The sequence below is a fragment of the Coregonus clupeaformis genome, chromosome 37, assembly GCF_020615455.1.
Source record: "Coregonus clupeaformis isolate EN_2021a chromosome 37, ASM2061545v1, whole genome shotgun sequence".
In the NCBI taxonomy this organism is placed as follows: Eukaryota; Metazoa; Chordata; class Actinopteri; order Salmoniformes; family Salmonidae; genus Coregonus; species Coregonus clupeaformis.
In genome coordinates, this window is record NC_059228.1 from 21,813,787 (window position 1) to 21,835,878 (window position 22,092).

Here is a 22,092-nt window from a genome sequence, read left to right on the forward strand (position 1 = left end):
GGTCCTCCAATAGTCACATGTGTTTTGCTACTACCGGACACATCGGGAAGATTGTCCATTACTCTATTATTTCGTTTTCATAAGGACCCAGAAAACAGAGTCAGTGGGAGAACTTATTCAAGAAAGTCAATGTATTTTGAAAATGATTTTAAAAACGGTGTAATATTATTTAGCTAGCTTGCTACAGGAACTTTAGTGTGCAGGCTAACTCAAATGAGCTGCTAACATAATGCTAGCTAGCTAACTTTACATACTCTATAGCTAGCTAAATGAATTAAATATCACCAGCTAGCTAACTTTATATCAGACAGTTAGCTATCATGATGTATTTATCATTGTAAATTAAAAACACAAACTCGAAATGCATTTGTAGCTAGGTAGCTAGCTAAAAGCCATGGAATAGGGTGAATGGATTAAAGTTAGCAGCTCCAGCTGTCAGAGAAGGGAGAGAGTAGGATACTCTGGGTAGGGCAGGTACCTTTGTGGGAGGACATTATGAAAAGATTCTACAGTTCCAGTCCCTAGCGAGAAAAACTTAGGACAAAGAGATATTGCAACATAATATTCAGTGCTGTCTAATTTGAGTACAATGAAGCCTGTTTCTTTGCAATATTTTATGTCCTCAGATACAGAGAGCTGTAAAACCCTGTCTGCATATGAAGAGGTCCCAATGAATGCGCCAAGAGAATAAAAGGTGCTGCATGGTCAATCCGTATTCTGCATTGGCCGTGCAGCATTTACGGCGATACCGCCTCTGCAGAAGTTGTAGACAGGGCTTTCAAACTTCTTGTGCTTCACGGAGCAAAGCTGTTGAGCAGAGCTGTTGTGAAGGAAGTTGCCAAGGAAGTGAGTTTGTGTTTATACAGGACCTCCCACCCGCCCCCACCTACCGTCAACCAATTATGTAAATGTGGAGCTATACGGAGCCTTCCGCAGTGTTACAAAATTTGGGAGACGCATGGCGAAGCGGTACAGAGCCACATTTGGAGGCTCCTCAATTGCGTCGCACTCTCCGTACGGAGCCTCTGACCTCACTTTTGGATGAATCATAAATTGGCTTTAACCCATAAGAGTCTACGCCCTGTCTAAGCCCATACAAAATCACTGAATAACAGATTCACTACATGAAACAACAAAATGAAAAGGAAGTTTGTTCTGAAGCGTCTGTCCTATATCTGAGAGATATTAGAAAGATCAGGAAACATTTTTTATTTGTATTTTTTTACTTGTATTTAACCCCTTATTTTTGGCTTGTGAACTGGAGTTGGGAACCACTGGCCTACAGTATGATAGCATTAGCCTTATGGGTATTTGCAATGCACGCCTTGACATTGTGCATCTGAAGTAGAGAATAGCTTAACTCACACATTGTTTACATATTGCTATATGTTCTTAATTTAAAAACGACACCAGTAGACAATGTGTATGAGGCTAATCATTATACTAGATTTTGTACATGCCTTGTGCTGACATGAAATTGCTTGTGCAAATCCAACCCTTAGGTAGTGAAATATCTGGAAGTAAGAGATGATGGGATCGTTAGCTTAAAACATAAACACAACTACTACTACCAAGTTCAATGCCAGATACTTTTCCCCCCAGAATGTCTGAGTGGCACTTGGAGGTGCCACTGTGATAATGAAGATGGTTTGCCTAAGACTACCACAACAATTACATTGTCTACGCTAAATGTGTTTAAATTGTAAAAGAAATAAAGAATAGTTAGGCTATAAGAAATGTATTTTATTCAAAGGGGCAAAGCAGAGAATACTTTTAATTTCACCCATACAACAATATAGCCTATTATTAAAGTACAGTATGTTTACAATATCATAAACAAGTAATTTACATGTTCCAAATTAAATGTTATATATTCATACATGTGTTCAGGTCATGACAGGCAAAAAGGTTTCTTCGCTTTTCGGACAGTTCTTGAGTTATCTCCTTTGTGTTTCATGATTGCAGGTAATCTGTAAAAAACATTTTTTTCCCCCATTGTCTTTCCTGCCTTGTTAGAGCAGTCAGATACTGCACAGAAATTGACCAACTAGTGAATCAACTAGTTTTAAGCACTGTTATCATGCAGCTTGGGGTAGCCACAGCTGTTGTTGTCGGAAGAAATGATGCGGTGGTCTTCCAACATGGCCACCAGGAGGCGTCTTACGTCAGCTGGCAACCCTCTTTAGAGTGGAATCACCATGACAACATTGCCATTTCAAATCACATGTATCCTGTTGCCTTGGTTATGGTGTTGTTCATCCAATAGCATAACTATACGGTAACAGTATATTTTCATATTAGCTACTGGTTAAGTCTGTCATGTAAATTATCCTCATGTGGTGATGAAGCTGAAAGTGTTCATGATTGGTCCTGTGTAGCTCAGTTGGTAGAGCATGGCACTTGCAATGCCAGGGTTGTGGGTTCGATTCCCACGGGGGGGCCAGTATGAAAAATAGCAATTTCTCAAGCAAGAATTTTGCTAGGACTGTCTGAGTGGGGAGGGGAAAACTGAAAGCTAGCTGTTATTGGCCGAGAGGTTTGGGACTCTCTTTCTCATTGGTCTATTAACTAATTTAACGGCTGGTGATGTCACCAGGCAGGCCAAAACTCCGTACCACCAAAACTGGTTGAAATCTCAGACGTTCTTTTCAAACAGCTCTTACACTAAAAGGGCATTATCATCATTTTCACATTTTCACAATTTCACAAAATATGTTATATTTTTTATTCATCAAAGTATCCACCCTTTGCCTTGATGACAGCTTTGCACACTCTTGGCATTCTCTCAACCAGCTTCATGAGGTAGTCACCTGGAATGCATTTCAATTAACAAGTGTGCTTTGTTAAAATTTTATTTGTGGAATTTTTTCCTTCTTAATGTGTTTGTGCCAATCAGTTGTGTTGTGAAAACTTAGGTGTGGTATACAGAAGATAGCCCTATTTGGTAAAAGACCAAGTCCATATTATGGCAAGAACAGCTCAAATAAGCAAAGAGAAATAGCAGTCCATCATTATTTTAAGACATGAAGGCCAGTCAATCCGGAACGTTTCAAGAACTTTGAAAGTTTCTTAAAGTGCAGTCGCAAAAACCATCAAGCGCTATGATGAAACTGGCTCTCATGAGGACTGCCACAGGAAAGGAAGACGCAGAGTTACCTCTGCTGCAGAGGATACGTTCATTAGAGTTACCAGCCTCAGAAATTGCAGCCCAAATAAATGCTTCACAGAGTTCAAGTAACAGACACATCTCAACATCAACTGTTCAGAGGAGACTGCGTGAATCAGGCCTTCATGGTCAAATTGCTGCAAAGAAACCACTACTAAAGGACACCAATAAGAAGAAGTGACTTGCTTGGGCCAAGAAACACGAGCAATGGACATTAGACCGGTGAAAATATGTCCTTTGGTCTGATGAGCCCAAATTTGAGATTTTTGGTTCCAACCGCTGTGTCTTTGTGAGACGCAGAGTAGGTGAACGGATGATCTCCGCATGTGTGGTTCCCACCGTGAAGCATGGAGGAAGAGGTGTGATGGTGTGGGGGTGCATTACTGGTGACACTGTCTGTGATTTATTTAGAATTCAAGGCACACTTAACCAGCATGGCTACCACAGCATTCTTCAGTGATACGCCATCCCATCTGGTTTGTGCTTAGTGGGACAATCATTTGTTTTTCAACAGGACAATGACCCAACACACCTCCAGGCTGTGTAAGGGCTATTTTACCAAGAAGGAGAGTGATGGAGTGCTGCATCAGATGACCTGGCCTCCACAATCACCCAACCTCAACCCAATTGAGATGGTTTGGGATGAGTTGGACTGCAGAGTGAAGGAAAAGCAGCCAACAAGTGCTCAGCATACAGTGGCTTGCGAAAGTATTCACCCCCTTGGTATTTTTCGTATTTTGTTGCCTTACAACCTGGAATTAAAATAGATTTTTGGGGGGTTTGTATCATTTGATTTACACAACATACCTACCACTTTGAAGATGCAAAATATTTTTTGGGGTGTGAAACAAACAAGAAATGAGACAAAAAAAACAGAACTTGAGCGTGCATAACTATTCACCCCCCCCCCCCAAAGTCAATACTTTGTAGAGCCACCTTTTGCAGCAATTACAGCTGCAAGTCTCTTGGGGTATGTCTCTGTAAGCTTGGCACATCTAGCTACTGGGATATTTGCCCATTCTTCAAGGCAAAACTGCTCCAGCTCCTTCAAGTTGGATGGGTTCCGCTGGTGTACAGCAATCTTTATGTCATACCACAAATTCTCAATTGGATTGAGGTCTGGGCTTTGACTAGGCCATTCCAAGATATTTAAATGTTTCCCCTTAAACCACTCGAGTGTTGCTTTAGCAGTATGCTTAGGGTCATTGTCCTGCTGGAAGGTGAACCTCCGTCCCAGTCTCAAATCTCTGGAAGACTGAAACAGGTTTCCCTCAAGAATTTCCATGTATTTAGCGCCATCCATCATTCCTTCAATTCTGACCAGTTTCCAGTCCCTGTCGATGAAAAACATCCCCACAGCATGATGCTACCACCACCATGCTTCACTGTGGGGATGGTGTTCTCGGGGTGATGAGAGGTGTTGGGTTTGCGCCAGACAAAGCGTTTTCCTTGATGGCTAAAAAGCTCAATTTGAGTCTCATCTGACCAGAGTACCTTCTTCCATATGTTTGGGGAGTCTCCCACATGCCTTTTGGCCAACACCAAACGTGTTTGCTTATTTTTTTCTTTAAGCAATGGCTTTTTTCTGGCCACTCTTCCGTAAAGCCCAGCTCTGTGGAGTGTACGGCTTAAAGTGGTCCTATGGACAGATACTCCAATGTCCGCTGTGGAGCTTTGCAGCTCCTTCAAGGTTATCTTTGGTCTCTTTGTTGCCTCTCTGATTAATGCCCTCCTTGCCTTGTCCGTGCGTTTTTGTGGGTGGCCCTCTCTTGGCAGGTTTGTTGTGGTGCCATATTCTTTCAAATTCTTAATAATGGATTTAATGGTGCTCCGTGGGATGTTCAAAGTTTCTGATATTTTTTTATAACCCATCACTGATCTATACTTCTCCACAACTTTGTCCCTGAACTGTTTGGAGAGCTCCTTTGTCATCATGGTGCTGCTTGCTTGGTAGTGCCCCTTGCTTAGTGGTGTTGCAGACTGGGACCTTTCAGAACATGTGTATATATACTAAGATCATGTGACACTTAGTTTGCACACAGGTGGACTTTATTTAACTAAAGTGACTTCTGAAGGAAATTGGTTGCACCAGATCTTTTTTAGGGGCTTCATAGGAAAGTCGGAAGTTTACATACACCTTAGCCAAATACATTGAAACTCAGATTTTCACAATTCCTGACATTTAATCCTAGTAAAAATTCCCTGTCTTAGGTTAGTTAGGATCACCACTTTATTTTTTTAATGTGAAATGTCAGAATAATAGTAGAGAGAATTATTTATTTCAGCTTTTATTTCTTTCATCACATTCCCAGTGGGTCAGAAGTTTACATACACTCAATTAGTATTTGGTAGCATTGGCTTTAAATTGTTTAACTTGGGTCAAACGTTTTGGGTAGCCTTCCACAAGCTTCCCACAATAAGTTGGGTGAATTTTGGCCCATTCTTCCTGACAGAGCTGGTGTAACTGAGTCAGGTTTGTAGGCCTCCTTGCTCGCACACACTTTTTCAGTTCTGCCCACAAATGTTCTATAGGATTGAGGTCAGGGCCTATCAGAAGCTTCTATAGCCATGACATCATTTTCTGGAATTTTCCAAGCTGTTTAAAGGCACAGTCAACTTAGTGTATGTAAACTTCTGACCCACTGGAATTGTGATACAGTGAATTATAAGTGAAATAATCTGTCTGTAAACAATTGTTGGAAAAATGACTTGTGTCATGCACAAAGTAGATGTCCTAACCGACTTGCGAAAACTGTAGTTTGTTAATAAGAAATGTGTGGAGTGGTTGAAAAACAAGTTTTAATGACTCCAACCTAAGTGTATGTACATTTCCGACTTCAACTGTATTTTTTGAAACAAGTCATTTTTTTCATTTCACTTCACCAATTTGGACTATTTTGTGTATGTCTGTTACATGAAATCCAAATAAAAATCCATTTAAATTACAGGTTGTAATGCAACAAAATAGGAAAAACGCCAAGGGGGATGAATACTTTTGCAAGGCACTGTATGTGGGAACTCCTTCAAGACTGTTGGAAAAGCATTCCAGGTGAAGCTGGTTGAGAGAATGCCAAGAGTGTGCAAAGCTGTCATCAAGGCAAAGGGTGGCTACTTTGAAGAATCAAAAATATATTTTGATTTGTTTAACAGTTTTTTGGTTACTACATTATTCCATATGTGCTATTTCATAGTTTTAATGTCTTCACTATTATTCTACAATGTAGAAAATAGTAAAAATAAAGAAAAACCCTTGAATGAGTAGGTGTGTCCAAACCTTTGACTGGTACTGTATATCAAACACAGGAAATCTTTTTTTTTGACTGCACTGGGCCATTAATGATTCTCTATTGCGTTAAAATATTTGTTCCCTTGCTGGTTTATACATTATCATATTATAATTTGGCCTCTGGAGTGCTAGGTAAATGAAGGATGTGTGTTATTAATCTATGAGAGTGATTGAGGTTGTGGGAAGAACAGAAAGGGGGCTTACTCCTTATTTGTTAAGAGTAAGGAGTAGGAAATATAAAATATGCACTTGAGCATGTTGTCATGCACATATCCACCAAGACTTTGAGTTGTGGATCATGTCTGATGGCAGGAAGCAGCTCACCTGTCAAAACAGTCATGAGCTACGAGACTGCTATTTTATTTAATGATCCCCAAAAGACTTGAATTATTTGTAAAGAAGATCAAATCGCGCACAATCTCCCTACACGTAGTGGTGAGAAAAACAGATGTGTGTATGCTATAGAATTCACAAGGGGGAGATCAAAGGAGAGTGTCAAAGTGTTACAGGAGTGGGTTGCAGTTCCGGAGAGACCCCACTAGGTGTCATCTTGTCCAAGATGGCGTAGCAGTGCGGTCGTGTTTTTTTTCTGTGTCCTTGTGTAAATAGCCAGTTTCTTGTTTTTTTGTCTATTTTGTATATATTTCAACATTTTTACTTTTCATTCTTTAACTAAATATACTTTTCTGCAACCCGCCTCACCCAACGTGGAAAGGACTCTACTATTTCTTATAACTTTTATCAAGAACCTTAAGGTGAAACTAGGCTAGCTGCAACCGAATTGGCTACTTGCTATTAGCCACCGTTAGCGTCGTCACCATTGTCCGTGGCCTGCACTATCCACCAGCCAGCTCTAGCTCTAGCCTGGACAATTCGTCGGCCAGTCTGCACAGTGTGCTATCGACCCAGAGCATTTCGGATTTTCTGCCGGAATCACTGGACCCTAGCGCCGGATCATCGCAACCAGCTAGCTGCAACCTGTTGTTGGCTAATTACCATTGCCCCTTAGCAGCACCAGTTAGCCTCGAGCCAGGCCCATCTCCCGGCTATCTACCTCTCTGTCAACCAGACGGGACCTCCTAGTGTTGACACTGAGCCCCGCCGATCCAACACGACTGGTTTGCCGACGAAATCGTCTGATGTGGTTTCAACAGGCTTCCCGATACGACGTCGACCACGAAGATCCATCTGCTAGCCCCGGCCTGCTAGCACACGCAAACTACAACTGTGCTTCCTGCTAGCCTGTGCTGTAGCACCAATTTCGAACTGCTCTCGGACTCACATATTGCTGTTCACTGGACCTTATGATCACTCAGCTGCACAGCTGATGTCTGCTGGACTGTTCCTTTACACGGTACCCTGTCCTGTTTATTCTGTTTAGCCTCAGCCCAAACTTTATCGCCATTACCAGTTGTTGTCTTAGCTCTCTCTAATAACACCTGTGATTGCTTTATGCCTCTCTCCCATGTCAATATGCCTAGCCTATTGCTGTTCCAGCTAGTTCTTATTATACAATTTCACTGTAGAACCCCAAGTCCCTCTCAAACTGCCTCAAATAGTTCCTTTGTTCCACCCCCCATACACGCCGAGACCGGCTCAATCGGTGCCTCCAGTGATGCTATCTCTTTCATTGTTACCCAACGCTTAGGTTTACCTCAACTGTACTCATATCCTTCCATATCCTTTTCTGTACATAATGCCCTGAATCTTTTCTACAACGCCCGGAAATCTGCCCCCTTTATTCTCTGTACCCAACGCACTAGAAGACCAGTTCTTAAAGCCTTTAGCCGTATCCTTATTCTACTCCTCCTCTGTTCCTCTGGTGATGTAGAGGCTAACCCAGGCCCTGCAGCCCCCAGTATCACTCCTACTCCCCAGGAGCTATAATTTGTTGACTTCTGTAACCGTAAAATCCTTGGTTTTCTGCATGTTAATATCAGAAGTCTACTTACTAAGTTTGAGTTATTCACTGCGTTAGCACACTCCGCCAACCCTGATGTTCTAGCAGTGTCTGAATCCTGGCTTAGGAAGGCCACCAAAAATTCTGAAATTTCCATCCCCAACTATAACATTTTCCGTCTAGATAGAACTGCCAAAGGGGGTGGAGTTGCAATCTACTGTAGAGAGAGCCTGCAGAGCTCTATCATACTATCCAGGTCTGTGCCCAAACAGTTTGAGCTTCTACTTTTTTTTTCCACCTTTCCAGAAATAAGTCTCTCACTGTTGCCGCTTGCTACAGACCCCCCTCAGCCCCCAGCTGTGCCCTGGACACCATATGTGAATTGATTGCCCCCCATTTATCCTCAGAGTTCGTACTGCTTGGTGACCTAAATTGGGATCTGATTAACACCCCGGCCATCCTACAATCCAAACTAGATGCCCTCAATCTCACACAAATTATCAACGAACCTACCAGGTACAACCCTAAATCCGTAAACATGGGTACCCTCATAGATATCATCCTGACTAACTTACCCTCTAAATACACCTCCGCTGTCTTCAACCAGGATCTCAGCGATCATTGCCTTATTGCCTGCGTCCGTAACGGGTCCGCGGTCAAACGACCACCCCTCATCACTGTCAAACGCTCCCTAAAACACTTTAGCGAGCAGGCCTTCCTAATTGACCTGGCCCAGGTATCCTGGATGGATATAGATCTCATTCCGTCAGTAGAGGATGCCTGGTTGTTCTTTAAAAGTAATTTCCTCTCAATCTTAAATAAACATGCCCCATTCAAAAAATACAGAACTAAGAACAGATATAGCCCCTGGTTCTCCTCAGACTTGACTGCCCTTGACCAGCACAAAAACATCCTGTGGCGTACTGCATTAGCATCAAATTTCAACAAGCATTTTGCTACGGCTGGCCATGCTTTCCACCTGGCTACCACTACCCCGGCCACCAGCTCTGCACCCTCCGCTGCAACTTGCCCATGCCCCTCCCGCTTCTCCTTCACACAAATTCAGACAGCTGATGTTCTGAAAGAGCTGCAAAATCTGGACCCCTACAAATCATATGGGCTAGACAATCTGGACCCTTTCTTTCTAAAACTAGCCTCCGAAATTGTCGCAATCCCTATTAGTAGACTGTTCAACCTCTCTTTCGTATTGTCTGAGATCCCTAGAGATTGGAAAGCTGCCGTGACACTCTAGATCCAAACTGTTACAGACCTATATCCATCCTGCCCTGCCTTCCGAAAGTATTTGAAAGCCAAGTTAACAAACAGATCACCGACCATTTCGAATCCCACCATACCTTCTCCGCTATGCAATCCGGTTTCCGAGCTGGTCATGGGTGCACTTCAGCCACGCTCAAGGTCCTAAACGATATTATAACCGTGATCGATAATAGACAGTACTGTGCAGCTGTCTTCATCGACCTGGCCAAGGCTTTCGACTCTGTCAACCACCGCATTCTTATTGGCAGACTAAATAGCCTTGGTTTCTCAAATGACTGCCTCGCCTGGTTCACCAACTACTTCTCAGATAGAGTTAAATGTGTCAAATCGGAGGGCCTGTTGTCTGGACCTATGGCAGTCTCTATGGGGGTGCCACAGGGTTCAATTCTTGGGCCGACTCTTTTCTCCGTGTATATCAATGATGTCGCTCTTGCTGCTGGTGACTCTCAGATCCACCTCTACGCAGACGACACCATTTTGTATACATCTGGCCCTTCATTGGACACTGTGTTAACAAACCTCCAAACGAGCTTCAATGCCATACAACACTCCTTCAGTAGCCTCCAACTGCTCTTAAACACTAGTAAAACTAAATGCATGCTCTTCAATCGAACACTTCTGGCACCCGCCCACCCGACTAGAATCACTACTCTCGACGGGTCTGACCTAGAGTATGTGGACAACTACAAATACCTAGGGGGTCTGGTTAGACTGTAAACTCTCCTTCCAGACTCACATTAAGAATCTCCAACCCAAAGTTAAATCTAGAATTGGCTTCCTATTTCGCAACAAAGCCTCCTTCACTCATGCTGCCAAACATGCCCTCGTAAAACTGACTATCCTACCGATCCTTGACTTCGGCGATGTCATTTACAAAATAGCCTCCAACACTCTACTCAGCAAATTGGATGTAGTCTATCACAGTGCCATCCGTTTTGTCTCCAAATCCCCATACACTACACACCACTGTGACCTGTACGCTCTTGTTGGCTGGTCCTCACTACATATTCGTCACCAAACCCACTGGCTCCAGGCCATCTATAAATCACTGCTAGGCAAATCCCCACCTTATCTTAGCTCATTGGTCACCATAGCAACACCCACCCGTAGTATGCGCTCCAGCAGGTATATCTCACTGGTCATCCCCAAAGCCAACACCTCCTTTGGCCGCCATTCCTTCCAGTTCTCTGCTGCCAATGACTGGAACGAATTGCAAAAATCTCTGAAGCTGGAGACTCTTATCTCCCTCACTAACTTTAAGCATCAGTTGTCAGAGCACCTTACCGATCACTGCACCTGTACACAGCCCATCTGAAATTAGCCCACCCAACTACCTCATCCCTATATTGTTATTTATTTTTGCTCATTTGCACCCCAGTATCTCTATTTGCACATCATCTCTTGCACATCTATCATTCCAGTGTTAATACTAATTGTAATTATTTTGCACTATAGCCTATTTATTGCCTTACCTCCATAACTTGCTACATTTGCACACACTGTATATATATATATTCTGTTGTATTTTTGACTTTATGTTTTGTTTTACCCCATATGTAACTCTGTGTTGTTGTTTTTATCGCACTGCTTTGCTTTATCTTGGCCAGGTCGCAGTTGTAAATGAGAACTTGTTCTCAACTGGCTTACCTGGTTAAATAAAGGTGAAATAAATAAAATAAAATAAAATCCTCCAACAACCATAGGCACCCCCTCACTCACAGTCGGGACTAATTATCTGCCTATTGGTGTCACCTGTGGCTATCAGATTCACCTGTATATTTATGCCCTCACTTCCCTGTGTTCCCTTGCTCAGTTTTCTCTGCTAGTTCCTTGATGTCAAGCAGTATTTATCAGTGTCGGATCACATGACAAGAGTTACAGGTACTCGAGAAGTGTTCTCCCTGTGTCATTGTGTTTTTCCAGTCAGAGTTAGTATTTCGTATTGTTTGTTGTCAGCCTGTTTTTTGGAGACCTATGTGCTCCTCATTTGTTTTTGTGTATAGTCCGTTGTTTTGAATCCTGGCTTTTGGACCACCAGTAAAGATCCTTGTTTCACCATCCTTGCCTACTGCCTACTGTCCTGCACCACACCTGGGTCACACCTCACACCAACCCTTACATTAAAGCCATGGTGTATTCACTATCTGTGTTGTCATTTATTCATATAAGGTGCGTATGCTTAATTTTCAGGATGATAACCAGTTGAAATTCTTTCTGGGATATGTAGGGCATTCACCTGTTTCACTGTCCAGTTAGCCAGTGATCCAGTACATCTCATTTCATCTCCACACTTCAACTCCCTCTGGTGGGTCATTTGAGATTGCCCCCAATCGAAATAACATCACCATTTGACCTTTCAGTTAATCCCAAATAGAACAAAAGGTACCATGCTGGTGACCACACCCCTCACCTGATTGATGAACACCTGTGCTCCTCGGGGGCTCATAAGCAGCACGGCCCGCCGCAGCGTGTCCCGGTAGCGGTTGAGCTCCTCGGTCCTCATGGTGCTGAAGAGGTTGGTGAACACCCTGCTCACGTTGCGGTCCACCCTCTGCAGAGACACGTCCAGACCCTGCCGAGACGCCTGATCCAGGAATGTCTGCAGTCCACGGATGTCTGAAAGAGAAGCAGAGACAAACAGTTGAAAGTGCAGCCAGAAAACACAGGAACATCAGAGGCTGGTGCAACTGTAACTAAGTTGAACGGATTATTTTATTACATTTTTGTTCACAACATTGACGATTAGGTCCAAAAGGCCTTCCAGGAAAAGTGAGAGCCGTGCCTCCCTTCTCTAATGGACATTGGACAGGTTTGTCAGTTAATTCTCTGCTCTGGCAGGTGGGAGGCTATTTCAGTGGCAGTAAATGTGAAAAGCTTTCAGCGATCAGCATCAAACAGCTCTACTTCATTTTGTTACAAACCAACAAATAAAATATGTTTCAACAGGTGTTTGAATTTCTGTTGTACACCTATACTATGATGTTTCAATACACAGTTTTTCTCTGTTTCTAGGTTACAGCCAGTGAAGTTAGTGGCGGGTGTGCATCCCCCAGAGAAATGTGGAGGGAAGCCTCTCCAGAGATGTTGTGCAGAACAGGCGAATCAATGGAGGAGGGAAATCGGGCTCTCCACCGAGAATTACCAAGCCTACCGCTGTAGCTGCAGCCATGCCAAATGTCAAACTGGATTTTTAAAGAGAGCTGAACCATGCCATTTGCAAAGAGTGTCTCACTCTGCACAGTGGGAATATTGGCAATCTTCTCTGTGTTTTTTCCCATTCTTCTCTCGTTGCACCTCTAGAGGATGAATTAGTCATTCAGGACCCTCATCAGTGTTCAGAGCAGACAGTCCAGAGAGGCGGAGTCTCCACACGCACCCATGTACGATCACACACATGCACACACCACACACACACAGATGCATTGTATATCAGGCAGCATACAGCTGCATGCACAAATTCGCTAGAGAGGATAGAGAACTAACAGTGCTAACATACACTCACCGGCCAGTCTATTAGGTACACCACCCTGTTCAAGAAAATGGATCGCTCCTACAGACAGTGACCGTGGATTGCTATATAAAGCAGGCAGACAGGCATCGAGACATTCAGTTACTGTTCAATTGAATGTTAGAACGTGCAAAACGAGTGACCTAAGCAACTTTGAGCGTGGTATGAACGTCAGTGCCAGGCGCGACAGATCCAGTACCTCAGAAACAGCCGTCCTCCTGGGCTTTTCACGCACGACAGTGTCTAGGGTTTACCGAGAATGGTGCGACAAACATAAAACATCCAGTCAGCGGCAGTCCTGTGGGAGAAAACAGCTCGTTGATGAGAGAGGTCGAAGGAGAATGGCAAGAATCGTGCAAGCTAACAGGCGGGCCACAAACAGACAAATAATGACGCAGTACTACAGCGGTGTGCATAAAGGCATCTCAGAACGCACAACTCATTGATCCTTGTCATGGGTGGGCTATTGCAGCAGACGACCACACTGGGTTCCACTCCTATCAGCTAAAAACAAGAAGAAGCGTCTCCAACATTTCCTGTTGCATAATGCTGATGGCAGAGTCAGGATTTTGCAGAAGCAGCATTAGTCCATGGACCCATCCTGCCTGGTACAGCCTGGTGTCAGTGGTGTACTGGTGTGGGGAATGTTTTCCTGGCACATATTAGGTCCCATGATACCAAATGAGCAAAGTTGCCATGCCCCGAAGAATTCAGTCTGTTCTGGAGGCAAAGGAGAGTTCGACCCCGTACTAGATGGGTGTACCTAATAAATTGTATGTTGTTGTGTTTATACTGCTCAGGGCCACAAAGGGAAATTTCAATAACAAGAAAACACTTGACCAAACTCATGCAGCCGACCGACATACTACGCACATCTGCTTTCTTCCTTGTGCTCCTTTGGGCAAAACTATAAGCCCATGTCTGGCCACAATAATCTCACTCACAATGAACAAATGGACATAACTAGGAGCGAAATTTCTGTTGTACTTTCCAAAATGTGCTCTTCAGTCTTCATAGCTTAGAGACATTGTATTTTCTCCTGATCCCCAAACTCATTTTGAAGCAAAAGTGTGGTGTTTTCTCTCTCTCTATCTCTCTCTCTCTTTCTCTGTCTCAAGTTTGCCTAGCCTATTGTGAAACAGGTAAAATAAGTTATTGGTTTCAATATTTCCCTTGGTGGAAAAAACACTTCTGTTTCCATCTTGAAACCAGAGAATAAGACGAAATGTAATGGACTGGAAATGAGGCCTCAAGGACAACGGACAGATTTGCTCAAGTCATTCCAAAAGCAAATGTATCGAGAATAACACAGCGTCCTGCCCTAAAAGGAAAGTGTTCAGTGGCATTTCTCTCATACCACCACAAAATTAATCCTGGATGAAAGAAGGCCATGCAACAGCTCAGGGTGAGGGCCCAGGCTAAGATGGCTGACACTGACTTCAAAGTCCCAGTGCTAAACCTAGGGCTGCCTTCCAGAGCACAGCTACACTATCCAGGCCATGGACAGGAGGCAGAAAAGAGGATTAATGGGGAATTATGGGTCAGATTTCTGGACATGTTTTCTCAAGCACCACTTCTGAATACAAATCTGGCTTTAAAAGGTTTAAATATACTCTACCTCGGAGAGGGAACCCAAGGTCTTGCAGTGAATCTGCTATGAGGCTCAGCTTCATCACACCAAAAATATTAACTGAATAGGCTACCATTGATTTTAGACAAAAAATTATGACCAGAAGGTAGCGAGACGTTTTTACATGAGTTCCCATAAGCTGTTTCACAAACCAAGTATCAGATGTCTCTGCAGATCTATTGTAGTATGATAGGCATTATGCCTAATTCTGCATTATATCTAATTATGCACAAACACATTAAATAAACTTTGCTTAAGATTTAATAGACTTGTGGTGAAAATAACTGCAGAATTAATTAGAAAACATTTGTTGTCACCTTAATAAATAAAGTATCGTGGGCAGACGGAAAATAGCACTTGTATTGCATACAGTACATCTTGATGGAAATGTGTTCTATATGCATCAACCTGTTGTGTACTGAGGCAAATGCCATTATAAAGATAAGCCCTCAACCTCCCCCTCCCTCTGTCAATCATGATACTAACCTTCATTTATGTTAATGCAGCCTAACTAGATTACTCAGACTCTAATCGACTTCAGTGCCTCTGATCAGAGCTTGACATGCAATGGCGGTGGAGGCCATGGCAACCTCATTGTGTGTGTATGTGTGTGTGTGTGTCTGCGTGCGTATTTGTGTGTTTGTGCATATACAGGTGCATATGTGGGTAAACTTAAAGGGATAATCCACAGAAAATAAAAGTATCATGAACCTCCTGTCAATTTGGTGAAAGCCGATCACACACGCACACACACACACACACACACACACACACACACACACACACACGCACGCATGCACGCACACACACACACACACAGATGCATTGTATATCAGACAGCATACAGCTGCATGCACAAATTCGCTAGAGAGAATAGAGAACTGACAGTGCTAACATACACTGTTGTGTTCATACTTCTCAGGGCCACAAAGGGAAATTACAATAACAAGAAAACACTTGATCAAACTCATGCAGCAGACCGACATACTGCGCACATCTGCTTTCTTCCTTGTGCTCCTTTGGGCAAAACTATAGGCCCATGTCTGGCCACAATAACCTCACTCACAATGAACAAATGCACATAACCAGGAGCGTAATTTCTGTTGTACTGTCCAAACTGTACTCTTCAGTCTATCAATTTGGTGAAAGCCTATCAGTGAGTAAAATAAACAATTACACCATGATTTAACTTGTGGTCCAGAGATAGGGAATAACAAACTATCACGCTATCATGCTTTTAAAACAATTACCTCTCCAGATCACCAAATCAGCCAACAGATGGTATGGGCAGACTTGTCTAGAACACATCAATCAGTCTATATCATCTTGACAAAGTGCAGTGCCTTTTGAAAGTATTCATACCCCTTGACTTATTCCACATTTTGTTGTGTTACAGCCTTTTCTCACCCATCTACACACAATTCCCCATCAAAGTGAAAATATGTTTTTAGAAATTGTTGCAAATGTATTGAAAATGAAATACCTAATTTACATGAGTATTCACACACGAGTCAATCAACTTTGGCAGCGATTACAGCTGTGAGTCTTTCTGGGTAAGTCTCTAAGAGCTTTGCACAACTGGATTGTAAAATATTTGCACATTATTATTTTAAAATCCTTCAATCTCTGTCAAGTTGGTTGTTGACCATCGCTAGACAGCCATTTTCAAGTCTTGCCATAGATTAGATAGATTTTTTAGCCGATTTAAGTCAAAACTGTAACTAGGCCACTCAGTGTCTTCTTGGTAAGCAACTCCAGTGTATATTTGGCCTTGTGTTTTAGGTTATTGTCCTTCTGAAAGATTAATTGGTCTCCCAGTGTCTGTTGGAACATAGACTGAACCAGGTTTTTCTCTAGGATTTTGCCTGTGCTTAGCTCTATTCAATTTATTTTTATCAAAAATAAATCCCTAGTCCTTGCCGATGACAAGCATACCAATAACATGATGCAGCTACCACCATGCTTGAAAATATGAAGAGTGGTACTCAGTGTTGTGTTGCACTTGCTCCAAACATAGCGCTTTGTATTCAGGACATAAAGTCAATTTCTTTGCCACATTTTTTGCAGTTTTACTATTGCAAACATGATGGATGTTTTGTAATATTTTTATTCTCTACAAGCTTCCTTCTTTTCACTCTGTTAATTAGGTTAGTATTGTGGAGTAACTACAATGTTGTTGATCCATCCTCAGTTTTCTCCGATCACAGCTATTAAACTCTGTAACTGTTTTAAAGTCACCATTGGCCTCATGGTGAAATCCCTGAGCGGTTTCTTTCCTCTCCGGCAATCCATGCCCTTCAGAACATCTACAGCACCCAGTGTCACAGGAAGGCCAAGACAATCATTAAGGACCTCAGCCACCCGAGAAACGGCCTGTTCACCCCGCTGTCATCCAGAAGGCGAGGTCAGTACATGTGCATCAATGCTGGGACCAAGAGAATGAAAAACAGCTTCTATCTCAAGGCTGTCAGACTGTTAAATAGCCATCACTAGCCAGCCTCCACCCAGTACATTGCCCTGAACTTAGTCACTGTCACTAGCCGGCTACCACCCGGTTACTCAACCCTGCACCTTAGAGGCTGCTGCCCCATGTACATAGACATGGAACACTGCTCACTTTAATAATCTTTACATACTGTTTTACACATTTCATATGTATATACTATATTCTAGTCAAGTGTCTGAATACTTAAGTAAAATAAGGTATTTCTGTTTAGATTTTTTATGAATGTGCAGAAAATTCTAAAAACCTGTTTTGGCTTTGTCGTTGTGGAGTATTGTGTGTAGATTGTAAACTGTAAAGTTTTGTGGTGAAGGAATAATGGTCTGGGACAGTTTTTCATGGTTCGGGCTAGGCCCCTTAGTTCTAGTGAATGGAAATCTTAACTCTACAGCCTACAATGACATTCTAGACGATTCTGTGCTTCCAACTTTGTGGCAACAGTTTGGAGGAGGCCCTTTCCTGTTTCAGCATGACAATGCCCCCGTGTACAAAGCGAGGTTCATACAGAAATGGTTTGTCGAGATCGGTGTGGAAGAACTTGACTGGCCTGCAGAGAGCCCTGACCTCAACCCCATCGAACACCTTCGGGATGAATTGGAACACCGACTGCAAGCCAGGCCTAATCGCCCAAAATCAGTGCCCAACCTCACTAATGCTCTTGTGCCTGAATGGAAGCAAGCCCCCGCAGCAATGTTCCAAATTCTAGTGAAAAGCCTTCATAGAAGAGTGGATGCTGTTATAGCAGCAAAGGGGGGACTAACTCCATATTAATGCCCATGATTTTGGAATGAGATGTTCGACTAGCAGGTGTCCACATACTTTTGGTCATGTAGTGTATGTGTATGTGACCAATGAGGTAGTCATTCAAAAATCATGTTAAACACTATTATTGCATGCAACTTATTACGTGACTTGTTAAGCACATATTTAATCCTGAACTTTAGGCTTGCCATAACAAAGGGGTTAAATACTTGATGCTTTTCATTTATAATGAATTCGTTAAAAATGGTAAAAACATCATTCCAGTTTGACATTACGGGGTATTGTGTGTAGGCCAGTGACACAAAAGCTCAATTTAATCCATTTTAAATTCAGGCTGTAACACAACAAAATGTGGAAAAAGTCAAGGGGTGGGAATACTTTTTGAAGGCACTGTATACTGAGTTTACAAACATTAAGAACACCTGCTCTTTCCATGACAGACTGACCATGTGAATCCAGGTGAAAGCTATGATCCCTTATTGTTGTCCATTGTTAAATCCACTTCAATCAGTGTATATGAAGGGGAGGAAAGGTTAAAGAAGGATGTTTAAGCCTTGAGGCAATTGAGACATGCATTGTGTATGTGTGCCATTCAGAGGGTGAATGGGCAAGAGATTTAAGTGCCTTTGAATGGGGTATGGTTGTAGGTGCCAGGTGCACTGGTTTGTGTCAAGAACTTCAACACTGCTGGGTTTTTCATGATCAACAGTTTCCCATGTGTATCAAGAATGGTCCACCACCCAAAGGACATCCAGCCAACTTGACACAACTGTGGGAAGCATTGGCGTCAACATGGGCCAGCATCCCTGTTGAATGCTTTCGACACATTGTAGAGTCCATGCCCCGATGAATTTGTGTGGGTGGGGGGAATAACTCAACATTATCTCCTCTTGTCTCTGTACTATCTGGAATCCTTGGGACGTCCCTATCCCATTGAAGTTGACATTTGAAATAGTTATGGTTAGGTTAGGGTTAGGTAAGGGTTGTGGTTAAGGTTAGGTTAGCGTAGGGGTTAAGGTTAGGGTTTAGAGTATGGACTTCCCAAGGATTCCGCATAGCACAGCCCTGCTATCAGGCATTGCCATAGCAACCTCACCAACTCACAGTTTTGAGCTAGAAACAGGGTCTCTAACAAGTTGAAAATGGTGGGATTTTAACTTCTTAATTGATAGTGCAGTTTGTTTGTGACAACTTCACATGCTAATATTGACTTTAGTATTATTGTGTGTAGCTATGTTTTCTATTTTTGTGTGTTTTGCAATCAACTTGAGCTCCAACAGAATTCCCCAAAAAATGTCACATGTTGCTTCTTACCTTATTATCACAATTAAATGCAAAAGTTTTTCACAACAAATATTGTTCTCACGTTTACCTTGTTTAACCATGTAAATCATAGGAATTGGTGGTTTTGAGTGGATTATCCATTTAACACCACATTGGGATGATGTACAGAGTTCAACAAACTTTGCATGATCTTTAGATAGCTACTGGTCTCGCTCTCTTCTCTCTCTCTCTCTCTCTCTCTCTCCCCCCTCCCCTCTCATTACGGGGAGGTATGCTAATGTTGTTGCTAGTAGTAAGATTTTAGTAAAACATTTTTAAAGATATCGGGTCCAAAAATGGTTACTGTCATTTTACACCGCACATTTAGTGAAAAATGATTTATGGATGCAATACTTTGAACTGTCTCTGACTTTCTCTGTCACAGCTCCTCTCTCCTCTCATCCATTTCACTGTCTCCCACTGTTTATAGTCAATCCCTATCATCCTCTAACCTTTCTCTTGTTCCCCCTCTCCTTGTCTCTTTACTTTGCTCATTATACAAGCCCATAGCATGCACATTCTTCTCTGTTTGCCTATGCTCATCCTCATCTGAAAAAGAGCTATGCATTAAAGGCATACTTCAGGATTTTGGCAATGAGGCCCTGTATCTACTTCCCCAGAGTCAGATGAACTCGTGGATACCATTTTTATATCTCTGTGTGCAGTATGAAGGAAATTAGAGGTCGTTCCGTGAGCCAATTCTAACTAGCGTTAGCGCAATGACTGGAAGTCTATGGGTATCTACTAGCATTCTAGCAGATACCCATTAACTTCCAGTCATTGCTAGCAGATACCCATAAACTTCCAGTCATTATTTTTATTTTTATTTTATTTCACCTTTATTTAACCAGGTAAGCCAGTTGAGAACAAGTTCTCATTTACAACTGCGACCTGGCCAAGATAAAGCAAAGCAGTGCGATAAAAACAACAACACAGAGTTACATATGGGGTAAAACAAAACAAAGTCAAAAATACAACAGAAAAATATATATACAGTGTGTGCAAATGTAGCAAGTTATGGAGGTAAGGCAATTAATAGGCTATAGTGCAAAATAATTACAATTAGTATTAACACTGGAATGATAGATGTGCAAGAGATTATGTGCAAATAGAGATACTGGGGTACAAATGAGCTAGCTAGCAATTGTGCTAGCGCTAGTTAGCAACTTCCTTCAAACTGCACGCAGAGAAACAATTGCTAGCTAGCGTTAGCGCAATGACTGGAAGTTTATGGGTATCTGCTAGCAATGACTGGAAGTTAATGGGTATCTGCTAGCATGCAAGTAGATACCCATAGACTTCCAGTCATTGCGCTAACGCTAGGTTGCATTGGCTCATGGAACTACCTCTAATTTCCTTCATACTGCACACAGAGATATAAAAATGGTATCCACGAGTTCATCTGACTCTGGGGAAGTAGATAACGGCCAATCTCCTGCGGTGTGCGGCAGCTAAATCAATATCCCACCTAATACCAGTCTAATACCTCCTCCTCTGAGAAGAGAGCAGGCCATAAAGAGGGCAGTTACAGATGTCCCACTCCACACTCATTATGAAGCCCAGGTAATCTCGGTACCGCCCAGGGAGGAACATGACGCATCCAGGGCCAGTTGTGATTTACTACAATAAATATGACTATATAGGTGTTATACACTGAGTGTACAAAACGTTAGGAACACCTTCCTAATATTGAGATGCACCCCCTTTTCCCCTCAGAAAAGCCTCCATTTTTCGGTACATGGACTACAGGGTGTCAAAAGCGTTCCACAGGGATGCTGGCCCATGTTGACTCCAATGCTTCCCACAATTGTGTCAAGTTGGCTGGATGTCCTTTGGGTTGTGGATCATTCTTTATACACGTGGGAAACAGTTGAGAGTGAAAAACCCAGCAGCGTTGCAGTTCTTGACACACTCAAACCAGAACACCTGGCCCCTACTACCATACAGTGCCCCTACTACCATACCCCGTTCAAAGGCACTTAAATCTCTTGCCCATTTATCCTCTGAATGGCACACATACACAATCCATACACAATCCATGTCTCAATTGTCTCAAGGCTTAAAGATCCTTCCCTTCATCTACACTGATTGAAGTGGATTTAACAGGTGACATCAATAAGGGATCATAGCTTTCACCTGGTAACATTTACATTTACATTTTAGTCATTTAGCAGACGCTCTTAACCAGAGCGACTTACAGGAGCAATTAGGGTCAAGTGCCTTGCTCAAGGGCACATTAACGTCATTTAGCAGACGCTCTTAGCCAGAGCGACTCACAAATTGGTACGTTCACCCTATAGCCAGTGGGATAACCACTTTACAATTTGGGGGGGTTAGAAGGATTACTTTATCCTATCCCAGGTATTCCTTAAAGAGGTGGGGTTTCAAATGTCTCCGGAAGGTGGTGAGTGACTCCGCTGTCCTGGCGTCGTGAGGGAGCTTGTTCCACCATTGGGGTGCCAGAGCAGCGAACAGTTTTGACTGGGCTGAGGGGGGAGCTATGCTTCCGCAGAGGAAGGGAGCCAGCAGGCCAGAGGTGGATGAACGCAATGCCCTCGTTTGGGTGTAGGGACTGATCAGAGCCTGAAGGTACAGAGGTGCCGTTCCCCTCACTGCTCCATAGGCAAGCACCATGGTCTTGTAGCGGATGCGAGCTTCAACTGGAAGCCAGTGGAGTGTGCGGAGGAGGGGGGTGACGTGAGAGAACTTGGGAAGGTTGAACACCAGACGGGCTGC

At 42.9% G+C, this 22,092-nt stretch overlaps 1 protein-coding gene across 2 annotated transcripts in view; it reads right to left on the minus strand.

Annotated features, from left to right (window-relative positions):
- The window catches only part of LOC121553440 (glutamate receptor ionotropic, delta-1), a 396,191-nt gene that overhangs the window by 132,379 nt on the left and 241,720 nt on the right, over positions 1–22,092 (minus strand). For both annotated transcript variants that reach the window (XM_041866540.2, XM_041866541.1), the window contains one exon: positions 12,041–12,246. In XM_041866540.2, coding sequence (XP_041722474.1) covers positions 12,041–12,246 — 206 coding nt within the window. The remainder of the gene's footprint in view (positions 1–12,040; positions 12,247–22,092) is intronic.